The 21,319-nt window shown below is 46.0% G+C and overlaps 1 protein-coding gene across 8 annotated transcripts in view; it reads right to left on the bottom strand.

The window, feature by feature from the left end:
- Positions 1 to 21,319, bottom strand: part of mctp1a (multiple C2 domains, transmembrane 1a) — a 198,645-nt gene that overhangs the window by 13,721 nt on the left and 163,605 nt on the right. For 5 of the 8 annotated variants that reach the window (XM_042330679.1, XM_042330680.1, XM_042330682.1 and 2 more), the window contains 2 exons: positions 17,972 to 18,028; positions 9,604 to 9,705 (listed from right to left, as the gene is read on the bottom strand). In XM_042330679.1, the coding sequence (XP_042186613.1) occupies positions 9,604 to 9,705; positions 17,972 to 18,028 (159 nt within the window). The remainder of the gene's footprint in view (positions 1 to 9,603; positions 9,706 to 17,971; positions 18,029 to 21,319) is intronic. The other 3 variants (XM_042330683.1, XM_042330684.1, XM_042330686.1) reach the window with 1 other exon arrangement.

Below are 21,319 nucleotides of genomic sequence, written 5' to 3'. Positions count from 1 at the left end.
TGTGGATCTTTTACCCACCAGGCCCCAACCCCAAATCCTCTCCAGAGCTCCCCAATCGCCCCCCCTCCATCGCAACCCTTGTCCTGCTCTCCCTGCTCTTCCTGTAGGATCAGATATTTGAAAAATGAACCTGGATGCAGCCAGCAAAAACCACATGGCCTCCTCGAAAAACCACACAAGACAAATAGATATAATTAGACAGTGTCCCAGGGTTATTTTTCTTTGCAAATATTTCACAAACCCTCTTTCTCCCCCTTTCCTCAGCCCCCATCTGTTTTGTATTACTGGGTCCAACAAAGCCCCATGTCCATAGTCCATTGTGTTGGGTTGTGTTGGGCTTTGTGTTCTGGGCCTGGGGAGTGTTCTCGGGGCACCGGGGAGAGTGTTTTGAAGGACAGTCGAGCGGTGTGAGAGAGCGAGTGGGGGCGGAGGGGATAGGTTAGAAGTCAGAGGCGCATAAACCATTGCCACATGCCCCTCGAACTGTGGGCTGACTCCTATTTCCTGCCTTCAAACATAGGAGGGAGGCAGCAAAAACATAACCAGGGAGAGCCTTGTTTTTTTCCTGCTCCCCAGCAGTCACATATGGACTAGACTAGAGCAACCTGCTCTAGAGAGAAGCTTGATACGAACAGCTGGCTCAGCTGTGGCCAAGTAATACGCCTCAGAATGACTTCACAATACCTTTAGTTACATGGTGCTGCCTTCACCTTGCTTCTCTTTGCCCCTTTGCTGTTGGTAACCTTGACATCCATTGCGACCTTGCCAATGCACTATAATGTCATCGCCGAGGGAAGCGTTGCTATAGAGTGTAGAGTGCATCTGTCTTGGATGACAGCGCCATTCACAGATCATTGCGAAGGTCAAAAGTTGCCTGTGTCGTGTCTTCAAAAGTGTGCGTGTTGAAAGAAGGATAAAAATGCAGACTCGTGTCTGCTTCTCGGATGAGGATTTGACTTTGACGTTTAATGTTGGCGCCCTTCCCATTTTGAAAATGTCTTTCACGCGTGTATGTAAATGATCCGGCGCCGGCAACAACAACAAAAAATTGTGTAGCGTCCGCTACACGTCAGACATGATGAAGTTCAAACAAGTCAATCGAATTGTAGGCTTATGTCCTATTTCTTGTCGGTGTTGTACAATTGCATGTCTTGGTGAGGCTATGCCATTGCTAACCCTACTTAACAGTTATAGGCTAGTTTGATTCAGATGAACCTGGCCTACAACAAGCTGATGTCACTAGTTTATGTCACACTTGTCATGTGGTTTCCATGGCCTGGTCAACAGTGTGTAGGCAGATCCCTAACGCTGGGTCCTGGTGTCACATACCAGGCCTATTCACACCTAACAGGAAGACAAGCTAAGGACAGAGGGAGACTGCGGTGCTAGACCTCCCAATGGTAACCAATCGTCACCCGAGCCAACTCTCTACTGTACTCATCTACTAAAATTTCTCCAAATACAGGGGCCTCCCGAGCGGCGCAGCGGTCGCAGTGCTAGCTGAGTCCCTACAGACCCGGGTTCGATCCCAGGCTGTGTTGCAGCCCAGCAGGGGAGGGTTCGGCCGGCCGGGTTGTCCTTGTCCCATTGTGCTGTAGTGACTCCTGTGGTGGGACGGCGTAACGCACGCCAACACAGTCGCCAGGTATACAGTGTTTCCTCCGACACATTGGGGTGGCTGGCTGGCGGGTTAAGCATGCAGTGTGTCAAGGAGCAGTGCGGCTTGGCGGGGTTGCGTTTCGGGGGACGCACGGCTCTCGACCATCACCTCTCCCGAGTCCGTATGGGAGTTGCATCGATGGTACAAGACTGTAACTACCAATTGGGGAGAAAAAGGGGTAAATGTTTTTTAAATGATAATATTAGAAATACACTATTTTCCCCCAGCACAAATGGGGGAAAATAGGAACGAGAGCCAGATGAAACACTTTGTTGCATTTTGTGAAGATTTGGCCTGTTTGTTTGCTTCAAGGTCTGTGTCTTTGTGACCCATCCTCCCAGGACTGTAGAGGTACATTGTAATCGTCTAATGTGTGCTGACATTTCACTGACTTGAAAAAGAAAACAACTTTGAAAATGGATGACTTGATTCATTTCCCATCATTAGAGCTGTATTCATAATGAATGTGTGTGTGGAGGGAGTGTGGTGGCAGGGGCCACTGGTATGTCTGTCTCCGTTGGTGCATTTATTAAAAAGTCTAGTCTAATTATGTCAGGGAAGTTTGTTGCACATAAACAAAACGCAGACGACGATCAGCTCCCCTGACTCTCTCCACCCCACCGCCACGGGCTCTGAACTACAAGTCACAGACTTGGAGTCAGTGATATGGGATTCTGCACCTCCAGGAGAATGGAAGAAAACACGCTGTGTGTGTGTGTGTGTTTGTGCATGCGTGCATGTGTGCATACGTGTGTGTGCTCCTCCATGTGCATGCACAGACGCATACAGATGTGGGATCATAATTTGAGCCAGTTTGCTACGGCAGGAAAATAATCCTACGGCAACAGGAAATGTGAATTACAATGTGAATTATAATTAATTTTCGCAAGGAAATATCGAGTCTGACATTTCAAAGTGGAAATGTCAAATTTTAGAAGCCTTTTTAAACCTCAATTACACTACAAGTTTGAAATGTTCTGCATTGCAGGAAAGTTCTCCTGAAACAGGGTGATCAAATTAAGATACTGCATCTGTAAGGTTAGGATTGAATGGTTTCTCATTCATCATCGGTGGCCCCTCTCTGGATTTGGGTCTTTACTGGGGACGGTGGGCCTGTATTTCTGTTTGCCATTGGAATGACTCTGCTCCAACGTCTGTCAAACAGCCTAAGTCCTTTTAGTGGTGTAGAGGGAGCGCATATAAAAGCAAGCGTTTTGAGGCTTCCGTTCTGTGTTTGGTTGATCTGGACTGTGCTGTTCCAACTGTAAGTCCTGCACGGGGGATAATGTTCTAATTTACCTAATGGGTGTTCCTGACGGATCATCAGATCATCGGAAGTGCTTATCGACCTCTCCTCATGATGACATCAAACGTAGCCTGCTTTAGATTGAACTAAAACAATCTGTTGGAGAGAACGGCACACACACACACACACACACAAACAGCAGCGCGGTATATGCCAGTTCAGTTGGATATGTGTGTGTGTGTGTGTGTGTGTTGCTCTCTCCAACAGATCATTTAGTCCAATCTAAAGCATATGGTGCAGTGCCACTCAGCAGCAGAACCTTATGGAGCAGAGGGACGCTCTATTTCATATCTGAGACAAACTGCATTGAGCCCTGCTGGGTGTACTGTACATGAAAGGCCTGTGTTTCAGCGTGAGGGGCAAACATTCTGACGTCAATTCCCTCACTGGGATTTTACAGCCACAAGATTTCGAGGGCTGGTTTCTCTGCTGGAGTTTAAAAAAAATGTTTTAATGTATGTTTATTTGTGTGTATTTGCACTTTGCACTAATACTGCGAGTGCATATGTCCATACTGTGTGTGTGTGTGTCTGTGTGAGTGCAAGTGTGCGTATCTGTGTGTGTGTGTGTGTGTGCGCTAGTGATGCGTGGGTCAGCAGGTTCACCTGCACCAACCTGCAATTGCTAATAAACCGCAACCCCCCCAGACTAGTGATAAAGTGTCAAATCTGAAGCCCGCACCCGACCCTAACCCGCAGATATAGACAATGGGCTGTACAGTCAGAGACAGCGGAACTATTTTTTGACAGGGTGTGTGGGATTTATTTTAAGCCTAATTTAGATATTTTCTGCTTATAATTTGCATTTTGGTACGCTATTTGTTAGTCAGTGTAATCATAATTAGATACATGCAGTTTCTCTCCAGTCATTACTTGCCCTAGAAGATGAAATAAACCCTTGCTCATAAGAATGTCATAAATCGATAGAATAAATGCTTCAACATCTGTAAAGTTTTCCTCTTTCATCTCCGCTTCTCTCACAGAGCAAAGACTTTCCTGTGCAAAGATTTCCCAATGACATCAGTTTGACCTTGTTTTAAGGAGATGAAAAGCTGTGAAAAACGACATGTTTTCTGATAAGATTTCAGTTCGGCTTGGATGCATAATTCTATGTGGTTGAAATACTAAATCGGCTTCTATGACGCTGCTAAAAGAGATCACCTTTACAGACGGTCCCTAAACACGCGTTCACTCTCTCAAGATGCATGTTTTCTCTTCGCTCCTGTTCGTGAGTCAAAATGCACGTTTTGTGTGTCATTTCACAGCAAGAAATGCTTCATTCTGCAGGGGTTAATATATTAGGCTATGTGAGAGGTTATAGACCGACAGTCCGTGTCCAGATTCCACTTGCTATTCCATTCAACCCATCTGAACAGTACAGTTCCCTTGACATGTTTGAAGTCCCCCGTCTTGGGACTGTCGAATTTGTATAGCGCCTCACAATCATCACACGTTAGCGTAGCCGGCACTGCTATCATCCTCTTTTGAATCCATTTCACCAAATCTTTCCCAAACATTACTGTTCTGACCCTCCCTTGCCTTTTGTATTTTAAACTCTCCGTTTCACCGATTTTTGCCTCTGTGGAACCACGTTAACTTTTTCTGCCCAAGTTCCCAAATGTGTTTGGCAAATGGCGTGCATTTGGCACGCGTAGGATGTAGTTAGGCCCTGAAGCTTAGGCTTTAGCCAGATTCAAATAATGAAAGAAAAACCTCATTGTACCCTATAGATATGAACTGCACAAGAATTACACATGCATTTCATTGTTGTCTCTTTTATTCAACCCACCCGCCATTCATCCACACAATATTTCATGACCCTTAACCCGCCCGCCCCGTGGCTATGAGTCAACCCGCGCATCACTGGTGTGTGCGTGCCCTGCATCTGCGCAAGTGTGTGTGTTTGCTTGTCAGCTGTGTGTTGATCCCCGTACTGCTGAGCTTGCCTTTCCTATAAGTGTCTGGAGCAGTTCTGTCTATGTGGGAAGACATGGAGGCGACACCCGTTAGAATGTTGGGAGCTCGGTAAGAGTCTGTCGAGGAAAGACAACCTACGGTGACATTGGAGAGCGCTCCATATACGCACAGCCAAGTTAGGTTGACTGAACTCCTCCGCATTGTGAATCGGAGGGCGACGACGTTCCTGCAAATTCATTTCATCACAAGTCCAAGCATTAAAAAAGGGAGACGTGAATAGGATATGCCTCGTTGTATGTGTCGTCTATGCTCTCGTTTTTGTCTGAGAGGAATTGCCGTAAGGCGGGACACTAGATGAGCCATTTTGAACTCTATAGAGACAGTTAGTTCTGAACTGACTTAAGGCTTTGAGAAGGAGGGAGGTCACCATCTATAAAGATGGCATCTCACATGATATTATTCTTCCCTAACAGACACATCATAAAAACCCCCTAAGCCTATTCCACGGCAGTCAGGATGAGTGTGAAACTCTGGTGACCGCTCGCTGCTGTGCTTAAATTGCCCCTCCCTTTTTTTTGTGGCGCACAATAAAATTGAAATGTCATATAAAACGTGACAGGATGCTAATTTAAGGCTCCCAAGGGGCATTTGAAACAGTTCTTGTTGATTCTGTAACAGCAGACAGCCCGTAATCCCCCTCTTCCACCTCCGAAACAACGGCAGTAAAGATTCAAGCTGCTAAATGCTTTCAGGGTGACACCATTTCCAGCCAAGGCTCAGAATTAGCAACGGCAGAACAGCACAGACATAACAACAAATCAAGAGTCGACTACGTGGGTTTGGCTCGCTCATATTTCTTTCGTTTTAACAAGAGATTCAGCAAAATACGCAGTGTAACTTCAGTCATCACAAAATACCGAACGGTTTCAGAGTAAAAGCACCACGGAGCTACATGGGAGTGCACTTGGGATAAATGCAGCTGGGTTGTTTCACGAAAAGAGTGCCCTTCACGTCCCTTTGTTATTTTAGTTCAAAACTCTGCGCCAATATTGAATTTGAAAACCCTGCTGCAATAAACAAAGTGCCTTTTAATGTAGACCACACGGACACTTCAATGTATATTATATGAATAAAAGAAGTGCCAAAATTCAGCTTAACCCCAACATGTCTCAAAGTCTTTTAACATCATTGTGTAAAGCATCATTATTTTTGTTGCTTTGACCAAGTCGTATCTGAAGCCTATTATTTATTTCCTGTGATTAGTGATTCATTGTACGTCTGTCCCTCGTGTTAAGATCAACCCTGTCATGTGAGCTGAACTCTCGTTTCAGATGGTGAAATTATTCCTTTTTATATTTTTTTTCTCCCCCTTAAATAAATATTGAACATCTAATAGTCAAATCAGAGTGTAAAAGTAGGCGAGCTGGTTCTACGCTTTTTGGCAATTTTCTGGTGTTTTGTGGTGGAAAACCTTTACCCATAGATTATCAGGCTAGACACGTTTTAACAATTACATTTTATTTTTTGTGAAGGTTGCATTCAATTGTGCCTCCCTGTTGCACACAAGCTTCCATTCCCCCTGTCACAAGGGGATTTATGGCCGATTTAAGATGAAATCGTCAACCCTGTTACGGTCAACCCTGTTACTTTATTTGGCACTTAATAGGCACTTACTATAGTAAATTGAACATGTGGTCTTTTATAACAGAATGTTAAAATGAGGGGAAATCAAAGTTGCACTTCTCAAAAGTCAGCGAATTGTTGGAATGACCCAGCTCTTATATCAAAATGCTAGAACAAATCTTTAGAATTTCATAAAACTGATATAAACAATGATAACAAATCTAGTTCTTAGCCACCGGCACTGTTTACCAAAGTTCCTCCCTAGATAAAAAAAAAAAAAGGATTGAAGTTGAGCAGCTCATCTGTAGGACATGAGTATTACCCAAGACAGTTTTGGAGGGATGCCTAAACAGGATGCAGTTATCTTATCCATCTAGTTTATAAACAAAAACACATGAATCTCAAAAACAGGACCCTACAGTGCCCATGAGACATACTGGTTTATACAGTACAGTACCTCTCGCACCATTCTACAATCCAACCGGAAGGGGGAAGCTGCAGGATCAAACCCAAGCTAGGTCTATGTCTGATAACCATTCGTTCACTATTAATCCCTGAAGGTCAGTGATCTATGCTCATGGCCAGACCGCGACCACACTGTACCAGCGGTCCTCATAGAGGACATGTCTCCTATTAGGAGACATGTCCCAACTTCAGCTCCCTCCGACCAGCTAGATAGCACTGTGCTGCTGGCACCTCGCCAGCACGACGCAAAAGGCAGATGTTTCGTTTTGAATGCAGCAGTGTTAATACATTATTTATTTCACAAGTAATCCTTGGGTGAATATGGAGAATACATCTCCGTTTTTCCCTCCCTCTCTTTTCACATCCACATAAATATCTGGTTAACTGGGCCCCGAGATGCTCCGCACGTTCTCCCCTATCATCTAGTGGCGCTCGCAGACACAAAGGGTCTTGGGAAGGCATGCAGGAGCGCTCAGTTCTCTAACGGGGGTGGGGGTGGGGGGTGGTGGTGTGTGTGTATGTATGTATCTATGTGAGTGTGTGGGGTGTTGCTTCGAAGGAGCCAAAGTCAAACTCCAGTTAACTGTGGCAGCTGAAGGTGGACTATGCAGACACTCTCTCATTCTATTGAGGCTTTTCACCCAGCCTGTTCCCATGGCGAGGGTTGCCGAGATGCCCGAGGATAAATGTACACATAAGTGGAGGTGGAGGAGGATTATTTTCAGGTTGACCTCTACGTCCCATGGCTCCATCCTAAAAAGTCTATGTGTGTGTGTGTGTGTGTGTGTGTGCGCGCGCGCGTGTGTGTGTGTGTGTGTGTGTGTGCGTGCACTTCTAATGGGGCCGGGGGTAGTGCTGCCATGATCACCTTTCCAATCTCCCACCCACCAGCCTCTCCATCAGAGAGACTCAAGGTCGGGCACAACAGCCTACGGAAACCTCCTCCACCATCCAAGACCCTCACTCTGCCATGCTTCCCCCTGCCTGCCCTCACCCCTGCCCTCCTGTCCCCCTACTCTCCTCTCCCCTGTCCTCTCCAGGTTCCCGGGTGGCAGCGGGTGATGAATGGGACACCGATACTCTTCTCGTTTGTTGGCCTGGTTCAGCCCGCTGCCCTCTCCATCTCCAAAAAACAAGGCTGTCACATTCACAACAGCCCCAGCACAACTCTACTCTCAAACTTACGTTGTTTTCTGAGAACCTGGGTTAAAGGCACAGGCAATTCAGGGATTTATAAGTGATGTACAGTCAATAATAAAAGGTTATATATCCAATATATACACTAGCACAAATACCATCTGTGCTTCTCAATCCTGGTTCGAGACAAGCCACAGGGTCTGCAATGGTTTCAATTAAACCAATTCAATTCATAGGGCACATGCCTTCAAACAGTGGGACTCTCTTTCCCTGTCACAATACACTGTGGTGAAACAAGGTAATTTGACAGAGTAAGTCGTGCTGATAGTTAATTTTCTCTGATTCATCAACTTGCTTTACAAAATCCAGGCCAATTTATTCAGTCTTCATAACACCTGAAATGTCATTACATATTCATGTGCAGAGATAAAACAAGAGACCGGGACAATTGGAAAATTCCCGTATTTAAAAAAAAACCTTGTTTTAGAAAAAAGTGATGGGATCGTACCTTCAAAAGCAGCATAAAATATGTATCCTCAACACTCATTACACATTTATGACTCTTGTTAAAAGAAAAGGTAGCAACTGCCTCTTCCCATGTTTGACTTTGAGACACAGACGCAGCCGCTATCATGTGATGTGCTCCAGATTCCAGCCAATCAGAGGGCGGATAGAAGAGCTCCATGTCTGTCAACAGTGCCAACATTCTACCCTGACAGACCTCTGATACTCTGACAGAAGGCAACTTTCATTGGTTTACAAGTGCAGATCTGCTTTAACCGAGGCTGCAGGGGGCTGGTGGCATTTCTCTTCCATATACTGTCCATCAGAGTCAAGACGTCTGGATCGTCTGGTTGTGAATGTGTAGCTGATTCAACTAGAAGGCCGTGACAGGTAGATAGCAGTGGTATCCTGAGGACAGGGGGATAGGGCCTTCTTGGCTTAGCGACGGTGCAGAATCTCTAAGCACAGGGGGCGGGCACACACACACGCGCGCACATACCCACACCAATGGCTCACACATACAGCTAGCAAAGCGTTCCCAGATGGTGTAACTATTAGATAGGGGACATGAAGCCCTCTTAGCAACTGTTATCTGTGAATGGTCATCTGACACCTGAGACTCATCATATGGAGAACAGAAAAGGTCCATGGGCTTACACAATGATCGCTGCATGATGAGCTTGGGTTTAACTTCCCATTACAGAGGATGTTGTCTCTTCCCGTCTGTCTTTCCTTATTGGGATGGATCCTACCATCCTACAGTCACATAAGGAAGGCCCCCCCCCCACACACACATTCTTATCCCGAAAAGGAACTGGGATGGGCGGTGTCGGGGGTGACAATAGCGCGGTGTGTTACGGAGCGAGCGTGCCAATGAAACGAGGACAGGGACTGGCAGGACAGAGAGAGAGCCTGCAGGCGAAGCGGCTGGACAGACAGACGATGAGCCATATAAGCCAGACAGGGACACCGGGAAGTGGGGCCACACTTACCACCATCACCCGTATCCACTCAAAGTGCCAGGAAGCCAACATATCCACAAGGATATGGCTTTCAGGCAGTCGGCCGTCATCCGAATGGCCGGGCCTAGGCACCTTGTGGGTCAGAATAGATTGAGATGTTGTTGTTTAAAAAAAAAAACAGGGACACAAAGGAAAGGGTTAAAACAAGGCTGAGCAGCAGAGCAGAGGAACAGATATCTGGGGGAACGGGAGAGAAAGAAAGAGAGAGAGAGAGAGAGAGAGAGTGAGGAAAATAATCCACCTGATGTGTTAGAAAAAAATGGCAAACAATATGGCACACTTTGCTTTGCAAGACAATACTCCTCCACACTTTTCTCCCCACCTTTTTGTTCTTTCACTCTTTATTAGCCAAACATGATTAAAATGCAGTTCCGAGCAGCGTCTCCCAGAAAGAAATAGGCAAAAAAGTAAAAAGCACCTTTTTTTTTTTAACAGCGTGAAGCTTTTCATCCTTCACAGGCGGGGAGAAGAAAAGAACTCAGAAGCAGCTCAAAAGTTCTCTTTATTTTATTCTCCTCCGCACTTAAAAAAAAACAACCTAACTTGTTACCTGAGGACATGCATGGCGAATCACAAGCTCAATAGCCCCAGAACAACTTTTCAGTCACACTTTTTAGAGTATTAAAAATAATCCCCCCCGTGCACTCTTTAGTCCAATTACATCGGAGCACGCAGCTATCGGCGGATCGGCGCGGCGCAGTGCGGAGCTGGGGCTCCGGCGGCTCCTGCGCTCCATGTGCTATCTGCAGATAAGCACCGTCTCCCTCCACGCCCAGATCCACATTGTCACAATGCTGCCTGTACCAGGATCAGATCTTACAGCATTACACACTGCTGAGAGGTTACCTGTGTTTTCCCCTCTAATGTCACCGCGATAGGAAAACAGAGAGAGGCAGATAGAGAGGGAGAGCGAAAGAGAAGCAAAGGGAATGACGGAAAGACGGCTCCGAAACAGGACAGAAACAGCAAAGGTAGAAGAATGAGGAAAAAGGGAGATAGTCGGAGAAGAGGAAGAGGGAGAGAGGTAGCGATGGCTGTGAAATGGGGTGTAGCGTATTAAGGTTGCTGCTGTTAGGCCCAGGGGTCAGGAGAACGGGAAGTGTGTTGCTACGGCGCCATGGGCGTCGACGAGGCAACACAGCAACGGTTAATACCCAGACACCTGCCAGGCCATCGATAAACACAGAGCTGCTATCAGGTCGCCACAGCTGCCTAGAACCCCCATGATATCCTCCATTACTGACTCCACATGGTAACGGCGAGGAGATTAGCAACTTTTTTTTTATTAGCAGATAGTATCTCCGTATACTCGCCTCAACAGCATAGCAGTGATATCACTTGATTCTCTCTCTCTCTCTCTCTCTCTCTCTCTCTCGTGCCATTAATTGTCAGGCGGAACTCAATGAAAGCTTCCCCGAAAAATGACATACAGCATGAATAACACAAACAGTGTTTTTTCCCAAATTATACTGAACAATGTGCCAGTGTGTTCCCAGTGTGAGCATGAGTGTGCGCGCTCTGCGGAGAACGTGTGTGTGTGTGTGTGTCCTTCGCCTACAGGGAGAGGGGATGGTAAAAAGCCTGCCTCAGCAATACAGAGGAGAAGGATAAGGAGATAGAGAAATGACTAGAGAGAGGTACTGTCAGCTCTTCATCTCTTTTCAAGAGATCCTTACTCGAACTTAGAATATCCATCACACCTGAGTCCACATGAATGTTCGAATGACGAGTAGCGAAATGTCTATGTGTTATTCACAGTACAGTAATGCCTAGGAAGCATACTGGGAAATGGGACAGACATGTGCTTCCCAAATCAGGGCTGCTTCGCTGTACTAAGTTGTTGAGTCGACATAATCGAAAACAAAGAATGAACAACAACAAACAATGCTTCTCTATACTGCCTAGAGTCTCTACCAGCACCTCATCAGGGCACCTCACTGGAACATGTGACGCAGTCAAAGTGTCCCTGGTGTTTCTAAGCCAACGTACGTAACACACGTACAGCCCTGTGTGGGTACCAACGCTCAAACTACTCTAGAGGACATAGACAATAAACCCAGCATCAGACAGAGAGGGGCAGGACGGAACGAGAAAGTGAAAGGGAGGGAGGGAGAGACAGAGAGAGACAGAGAGGAGAGCGCGCGAGAAAAGAGAGAATAAGCGAGAGCGAAGGGAAGAGGAAAGGGAGGTGGAAGAGGGAAAGAGAGAGAGGGAGGGAGAAGGCTGACATCTGTAGTAGGTGTAAAGAGGCGTGTGGGTGAGGTGTGTGTGTGTGTGTGTGTGTGTGTGTGAGCGCGGTAAAGCCGTGAGTGGGACATGATTGCAGTGTGTATCTTATCTGGCTAGCAGTAAGTCCTGAGGCGAGACGAGCGCGACTCCAGTGACCAGCCATGCGTAGTGAGTGTAATCTCAGAGCTTCTTCAGCCCCTCTATCCCGCTCTGTGAGACAGGCTATCACACACAGGGACCCTGGAGGTGATAACTTTACTCCAGCTCTGGACAGCAGGCTGTGTAAGACAAAGCTGCGACATAGATGTCATTCAGTCCCTACAGATGCTACTGGAAAGTCTAGTCTGTCCTGTACTTACACCGAAAGCTCCCATGGCATACATGTACCAACCTGATCTCATAGTTTCACTCCGGAATTTGACGTAATTGGATGAGCGTTGAGTTTTGACCCGTTAATTCCGCGTGGTTACAGGGTTAATTCTGCATCGTTACAGGGTTTAAAACAGGGTTAAGTTTAGGTATTGATTCCGCGTGGTTACAGGGTTAATTCTGCATCGTTACAGGGTTTAAAACAGGGTTAAGTTTAGGTATTGATTCCGTGTGGTTACAGGGTTAATTCTGCATCGTTACAGGGTTTAAAACAGGGTTAAGTTTAGGTATTGATTCCGCGTGGTTAAGGTTAGGGCTATGGTTTGGGGAAGGCTTAAATCAAAATAATAATAATAATAATAATAATAAAAAGACCTGTTTCCAGTATCATCAACTAGTCTCCCTGCTTGCTAGAGAATTGTGAACTGCAATGGCGCAGTGGTCTAAGCAGTTTTTATTTATTTATTTTTATTTCACCTTTATATAACCAGGTAGGCCAATTCTCAAGTTCTCATTTACAACTGTGACCTGGCCAAGTTAAAGCAAAACAGTGCGACAAAAACAACACAGAGTTACACGTGGGATAAACAATCGTACAGTCAATTACACAATAGAAAAATCTATATACAGTGTGTGCAAATGGAGTAAGGAGGTAAGACAATAAATAGGCCATAGTAGCGAACTAATGACAATTTAGCAAATTAACACTGGAGTGATATATGTGCAGATGATGATGTGCAAGTTGAAATACTGGTGTGCAAAAGAGCAGACAAACAAAAGCAAATATGGGGATGAGGTAGGTAGTTGGTTGGATGGGCTATTTACAGATTGCCTGTGTACAGCTGCAGCGATAGGTAAGCTGCTCTGACAGCTGATGCTTAAAGTTAGTGAGAGAGATATAAGTCTCCAACTTCAGTGATTTATGCAATTCGTTCCAATCATTGGCAGAAGAGAACTGGAAGGAAAGGCAGCCAAACGAGGAATAGGCTTTGGGGGTGACCAGTGAAATATACCTGCTGGAGCACGTGCTAAGGGTGGGTGCTGCTATGGTAACCAGTGTGCTGAGATAAGGTGGGGCTTTACCTAGCAAAGACTTATAGATGACCTGGAGCCAGTGGCTTTGGCGACGAATATGTAGCGAGGACCAGCCAACGAGAGCATACAGGTCGCAGTGGTGGGTAGTATATGGGGCTTTGGTGACAAAACGGAGGGCAATGTGATAGACTGCATCCAATTTGCTGAGTAGAGGGTTGGAGGCTATTTTGTAAATGACATCGCCGAAGTCAAGGATCAGTAGGATAGTCAGTTTTACGAGGGTATGTTTGGCAGCATGAGTGAAGGAGGCTTTGTTGCGAAATAGGAAGCCAATTCTAGATTTAATTTTGGATTGGAGATGCTTAATGTGAGTCTGGAGAGTTTACAGTCTAGCCAGACACCTAGGTATTTATAGTTGTCCACATATTCTAAGTCGAACCGTCCAGAGGAGTGATGCTAGTCGGGCGGGCAGGTGCGGTTGAAGAGCATGCATTTCGTTTTACTTGCATTTAAGAGAAGTTGGAGGCCATGGAAGGAGAGTTGTATGGCATTGAAGCTCGTTTGGAGGTTAGTTAACAAAGTGTCCAAAGAGGGGCCAGATGTATACAGAATGGTGTTGTCGGCGTAGAGGTGGATCAAAGAATCAAGAGCGTCATCATTGATGTATACAGAGAAAAGAGTCGGTCCCAGGAATTGAACCCTGTGGCACCCACATAGAGACTGCCAGAGGCCCTCCGATTTGACACACTGAACTCTCTGAGAAGTAGTTAGTGAACCAGGCGAGGCAGTCATTAGAGAAACCAAGACTGTTGAGTCTGCCGATAAGAATACGGTGATTGGCAGAGTCGAAAGCCTTGGCCAGGTCGATGAAGACGGCTGCACCGTACTGTCTTTTATCGACGGCGGTTATGATGCCGTTTAGGACCTTGGGCGTGACTGAGGTGCACCCATGACCGGCTCGGAAACCAGATTGCATAGCGGAGAAGATACAGTGGGATTCGAAATGGTCGGTGATCTGTTTGTTAACTTGGCGTTCGAAGGCTTTAGAAAGGCAGGGCAGGATGGATATCAGCCTGTAACAGTTTGGGTCTAAGAGTGTCTCCCGCTTTGAAGAGGGGTATGACCGCGGCCGCTTTCCGATCTTTAGGAATCTCAGACGATACAAAAGAGAGGTTGAACAGACTAGTAATAAGGGTTGCAACAATGGCGTCAGATAAGTTGCTCTCTGGCTTGAGCCCAGTGCTGTGCCATCGTTATGTTTTGGAGGGGGAGTGCCGACGAAGGCACATTTCCACGTCCTCAGCACCTTTTCAAATGCTCGAAATCCACGGCTCTTTCCTGTCACCAGCCTGACATGTACACTCTTATAGAAAAAGGTGCTATCTAGAACCTAAAAGGGTTCTCCAGCTGTCCCTATAGGAGAACCCTTTGAAGAACACTTTTTGGTTCCAGGTAAAACCCTATTGGGTTCCATGTAGAACCCTTTCCCAAGGGGGTAGGTGTGTGAGTGTGTCTGTCTGTCGCTGTCTGTTAATCATACAGGTCTCTCTCACTCCCTCTCCCTCCCTCTCTCTCACTCCCTCTCTCTTAGGGATGAGTGAGCAGACGGCGGTGTGTGTGTGTGCCGACGGTGTGTGGTGGCAGAACCATCGCCTGCTGGATCCCCTGTAGCGAGGGCCTGTCTGGAGGATGACAGACAGGCAACGGGCAGGAGCCCAGAGTGACGTGGAGGGAGGGAGGGGTGAGAACCAGTGCCAGCCAAGGTAATGACACCCTCATTAGAATATGGCCACTTTCTGTTAGTGTGTGTTTAGCTCTTCAACTGTAATGCAGGTGTTGACATTATTGACATTGAGACTTTGGTATATCAAGTGTGTGTGTTTGTGTGTGTGCAGGCGTGTGTGCGTGCGTGCGTGCGCACATGTGTGTCTAGTCATCGCCATGAATTTACTGGCTGTGGAAGGGTTCGCAGGAAACACATCTTGAACATCTTTAAGTCCTGCCATTCGCACACACACACACACACACACACACACACACACACACACACACACACACACACACACACACACACACACACACACACACTGCTATTCACCTGGACTATCTCAACAGGTACTATAACGCTCTATGAAAACTGTCTTCTGCATTGATATCATGTTCTCATCCCACGTGGACAGTTCACAGGCAGGCACGCAGCGCGCTCAAACGAGCGCAATCACGCACATACACACACACGCACACGCGCACACACCACCAGAGAGAGAAGAGGAGGAGGAGGAAGAGGAGGGAGAAGCAGCACAGAGTTAAGCTTCATTCTTCTTTTCCCCTTCAGGTGCCCACTTGGGTTTAACAACTGAGCCGTCCCCATCAATTAGCCTGGACTTTGGACTTTCATTGAGAGTAAGTGACTAATATCAGCGTTGGCTAAGAAGAAAGACACTTTTCACGATTGCCCAACAATCTGTTAAGTGGATACACATGTGGCGGCCTCAGCAAAGCCTGCAAGGGGTCCTCTCCCCAATAAAAAACAGGTGCTCCACTTTTTTGCCATGTAATACCCCATTTAGCCCCCGGAGCAAAGGTTATCCAGCTAATAGCTGCCTTGTGGTGCACAGGGAAGAGCAGCACACACGGCCAGAACTGAACATCTGGAACGGATTGCACATACTTGCAACATATGCTTCAGGTTCAATTAAAATGAGGCCTTGGCACATTTATTAATCTTTTTTTTCTACCTTTGTGCCGTGAAAAAGGCCTCCTCTGACCTGACCTTAATATTATACAATTTTAGCAAAGAGGAGAGGTAATGAGAGCGTCAGGTCATTTCAATACCTGAGAGTGAGAATGGAAATGACAAATTTGTTCAGCCTCAAAACTCCATTTGTTGTGCACTTAACCAGGGAATAAGGGGGGAAGAGGGTGTAAGAATGAAAGAGAATGGGGAGGGCAGGAATGGAGGGAGGGATGGAGGGAAAGAGTGAGGGAGAGGGCTAGGGTGGTTGGAAGAGACAGATATTGGTGAAATAAAGAAGAAAAACACCCCCCTTTCAACTTCCCTACAGCTCAAATGGAATGCTAACATTTGAGGGGAGCGATAGATCAAAATGTATGAAGCCAGAGTTGGTCAATTGTAGCCTTTGTGGTCGCCTTGCTATCCGGCGCCTCAGCCCTGTGTGCAGAAAGAGCAGGGCCCTCTTATGTGGAATAATCAGCTCAGGACTCAATCTGACAGACGCCGCGAGCTGCAGCTCCCTCATTTCAATATGAAAGTTGAAATGTATTTTTTTCCCCTCTTTCTATAATCTGCATCTTTTCAAACGCCTGTTTATTTTTTTCTGAGGGAAGGGAGGAAATGCAGAAAAAGAAAAGTAGAGCGATAGAGAGGTGAAAAAAGGTTCAAGGTTGCTTAACGCATATCTTCAATCGCCGCCCCGTACACCGTAGCCGTGGAACCTTGCAGCCGTGGAACTTTTCCCTCAGAGCCGCTGGAGGAAGGGGGAATGAAAATGCCGAGACGCATGTGGACTGGAGTGCACATAATATCTGCTTTTTTAACCCTGTGATCTCACACAGACACTTGTGGCACTTTGGATATTTCAAAGGGCTGGAAAGAGGTCAGCCTAAAATAACTTCACTCTAAATGAAGAGAGTCTTCAGGCTATTTCATTTCAGATAACAAATTGCTTCGTCAAAGGCTCATACAAGTTGAATAAAAAGGACAGACTGAAGAGATTTTTGTCGAAAGTAGTGCCCAGAGATGCTAAATCAGATGATATTCGAATTGGTCTTGGGCAAATATCACCAGTGGAAAAAAAAACTAACAATAACCACGAATCAGTGTGCAGACAAACCACAACATGTCACGTACTGCCATTTACATCATAGGAAGAACCAGGAAAAACTCTATAGCACACAAATATCCTCCTGAAACAAAACAGAACCTGGGGAACGATTACTTCAGATTTGGTTTGGGACTATTCGACAGGATTCTACTCTGTTGTCTTTTAGCTATGAAAACCTTGCTGTGAGTATCAAATGTCAGGTTCCGTAACGTTGAAGCCTAACGCCGCCTCTCTCCCTGACTAGGACTAGAAAGGATCAGGAAGCTCAAGGCTAGTATGGCTACAAGCTGCCACTGTGTAAACGAGCGAGCTAACCCACTAAAGCAGCCACCTGTTGTTACCTGATAGCTGCTGAGCACAAATTCTCTTTTATTACTAAGTCAATGAGAAGATAACGCTCCTAAATAGTTCCTGAAGCTCCTTAAAGTCGGCGCTTTAAGCGTGATCCCATCTCGGCGGCGCAACGGGCCAACGCTGCACATCAGCATTCCAAATACAGTAGATGGCTACATAAAGAAGAGAAGGGGACGTTTTAGAAGAGCGAAGCAGAGCAAATCACTAGCACTGGCAACCGTGACGCTATGCATGAAGGGGTTACAACAGGCAGAGGACCACGTGTCTGGACCCATTTCAGGAAGACGACGAACAATGTTCAAAGTTTGGATGTGTGCGCGCGTGCGTGTCTGCGTGCACATTTGAACGTGTGCATCTGAAGTTTGGAGTGTATTGAAATGGAGTGTACACAATGCATCTATGTGTTTGTATTTCCTGTGTGTGGAACGCTGGCACCCCAGAGACGTCCTGTCCCTTGACAGCATACAGAGAGAGAGAGAGAGAGAGAGAGAGAGAGAGATAATTACCTTGTCATCTTTCTCATAGTCCTCATCCTCGTCCTCCAGCAAGTCCTCCATCGCTTGCTGCACGGCGGTTGCCACAGGAACAAGAGAAGAAGAGAGAGATTTAAAAATACACAAGTGGAGCAGACAGGTATTCTCATTCATTCTCATTACCACAGATTGCACTATGTACAGTATACTGTACACATGGCTGATGTTAACACAAGTCAATACAGGGCTGATTGTAGGACTGTTAGTCTTCCAGGCCAATCTGAGCCCACCTCTGACCACCCATTCTCCTACCTCTCCTATCACTACAGGGGGTAGAGGAGAGGAGAGGACGGCCTCCAGCAGAGGAAGCCCCAGTGACAGAGAAGTGTAACTATCTGCTTCACTGGTCCCTAACTGATGGAACAACAGCCATTTCAGTAGGGTCCTCCCACTAACCCCCATAACACACACAAACACCCCCCCACACACACACACACACACACACAAGGGAGAACAGATAAAGAAAGAGAGAGAGAGACTGGCAGAGAGAGAGCGGGTGAAAGTAAAAAAAATGAAAATGAAAATATTTCTATGTATGTATGCATGTGTGGGATGCTGAAGAAAATAGGTTAAGGAGTTGTGGAAAAGTTGTTGTTTTGACCTTTCTGATAAAAGGCATAAAGACATCATTATTAACCATACATATGTTATGTATCTTCTTCAACCGCTCAAATGGCCTTTTAAAACACCTCGGAGGCCTACATAAGCACATGACCTAGGTTTTGAATCAATCTCTTGCCATTAGCTATAGGCAAGGAGGAAAGTGGGGGGAAAAAACAGGCGCCCAAAGTTGTATTACACAACAATGAAGGATGGAGCAGTCAACTGTAAACAGGTTGACTCAGATCAGTGATTGAACTTAGTATCCCCTGGGAAAGAGGAGATCTGTAGATAGTCGGACGGACAGAAGGACGGACAAACAGATGGATGGACAGACGGATGGAGAAACAGACAGAGTCGGTGGTATCACGCGTGGATTCTTGCTGCCTGCCTGCCTGAGGAGCAGTGGTAGGACGGCACAGATCGTTATTCCCTCCTCTCCTGCCTCCTCCCCGTCAATCACACATCAAAGCTACAGGGTCAGACGCAGCGGCATTACCATAAACAAATGGGCGCATCATAAACCCGTAAGCTGCCAAGGGGGTTGCATTTATCTCCTCCCATTATCCCATACCCCCTACCCCCCCGCCTGCACCCGCAAACAAGTTGGAGAAATCCAAAAATCATTACTTCCCAGAACAATAGCTTTTGTCCCTTTGTTTTTACTGGAATAATAAAAAGTGTGGCTGACATAAGCTCCTTATGTAAATACAGCTTCCCGCAGAAACAAAGAGAGGTTCAACCCAGTTGTGCTGAGCGTGGAGAGAGTAAATACAAGTCATGGCGTTGTGTGTGTGTGTGTGTGTGTATCTATCTACAGCTTAGTATGGTTGTCTAACTTGTTCTACTCCTGCCCATTCGCTGGAATCCATTGGCGACCACGGCAATCAACTGTTACCGAGCTAACGAGCAAGTGTCCCGCATCTATAACTCTCGTGTACAATAAAGACCTGGGCACCGTGTTAGAATCAACAACCACAAAGGGCGCGCTCAAAATGAATCATGGGTTTCTCCAAACACAGCCTTTTTTTTTACTATAGTATACAGCACAGTAACATACTGTAGGCCCCATGTTATCTAAAAACAGAGAGAATATCAGCATTACCGACAGAGACAAGGATACCGTCACACCCCCCCCCCCCTACGTTCTCTTCTCCCCTCTTGCCTGGGGTAAAGAGAACAGCCTTGTTCACCGCTACGAGAGTGCGTAGTATTATAAATAAATTAAAGGAAAGACAAGTCATCTCATCTGCCCTGAAGATTGCCACAACTAAACGCTGTGTCTCCGGAAGACATCAATTACCAGCGCGGTGCTGATGAATTCAACAATTTCCCCTGTCCTGTTATGATGAACACCTTTTGGGTATATTGTACCATTCAGCTGTTTATCCCCTTATCGCATCGTTTGAATTACTATCATTACAAACCGGTGCTTCAAAGACTCAATGTCGACAGGATCGTGTAACGTTCACACAGCCCACGACGCGCTTCAATCCAACACTTTACCAGAGGGGAAATGAACATATTCAAAGCATTCAAATCATCTGAACGGTACTTGTTATACTCACAGATTACAGAGGGTACATGAATACATATAAAGATCCTGCACATGTGAAATATGTCAAATACATAGCTAGGTGTAATGCAGTGGAGGCTCCTCAGAGGAGGAAGGGGAGGGCCCATCCTCCTCAGTGAATTTCATAAAAATAAAAATAGTGAAACATTTAAAAAGTTAGTATTTTTAGATAAAACTATACAAAATATATTCACGTCACTAAATAATTGATTAAAATACTGTAGGATAGCACCATTGTGTAGCCGGAGGACAGCTAGATTCCATCGTCCTCTGGGTACATTGACTTCAATACAAAACCTAGGAGGCTCATGGTACTCACTCCATTCCATAGACTTACACAATACTTATGACAACTTCCAGAGGACATCCAACCTATCAGAGCTGTTGCAGCATGAACTGATATGTTGTCGGAAAGAAACGGGGATAAACAAACCTGAATTTGTCCAATAGAAACTCTTGTTTGCAACTGTTGGGCTAATGATTACATCCTAGTTTAGCTGGATGCAGGAAAGAGTGTACAATTGAATGTGCCACTGACCTGTGTGCACCTACGTTGCAAACTTTCGTTTATAGGTCATGGTTGTAGCAACCTCATGATGGGTATAGGGAACATTTTAGTATCATGTAGTAATCTAAACCTATCGCTGTTACATTGAACTGGGTGAACGGATTATGAATGACAGTCATCCAATATGCTGTAATAGAAAAAAGACAATGCTCATGAAAAAATAATTGCCCTCCCTCATCTTAAACGGCACCGACCGCCACTGGTGAAACGTATAAATAAAGTATAGACCATTTAGTATGGAGCAGTGCTCGTGAACACATGTCCTGGAGGGCAAGTGTCCTGCAGAGTTTATGTGAGTCTGGCTTGTTTAAAACCAGCCTATAGGGTCAGTGCCATGGCAAGCCATTTCCTCTTGTTTGGTCATTAAGCCCCAGTAGGCCGGAGATCCTGACACCTGTGTGCCCTAAAGGAGCAGGGAACAGGGAGCTGACAGAGATATTGATGTACAGTAGGCAAGTACAGGATACTTGAAGTAGGCCTGCCGGCTGTGGGAGGAGAGAGAATAGGAAAACTACAGTGGATGTGTGAATTCTGGAATACCACTCAGGCCTTGGATGGGTCGATGAACCTGAACACG

Source organism: Oncorhynchus tshawytscha, linkage group LG12 (genome assembly GCF_018296145.1).
Source record: "Oncorhynchus tshawytscha isolate Ot180627B linkage group LG12, Otsh_v2.0, whole genome shotgun sequence".
Lineage (NCBI taxonomy): Eukaryota > Metazoa > Chordata > Actinopteri > Salmoniformes > Salmonidae > Oncorhynchus > Oncorhynchus tshawytscha.
Note: the sequence above shows the minus strand (reverse complement) of the source record. Positions and strands in the feature narration are given on the sequence as shown.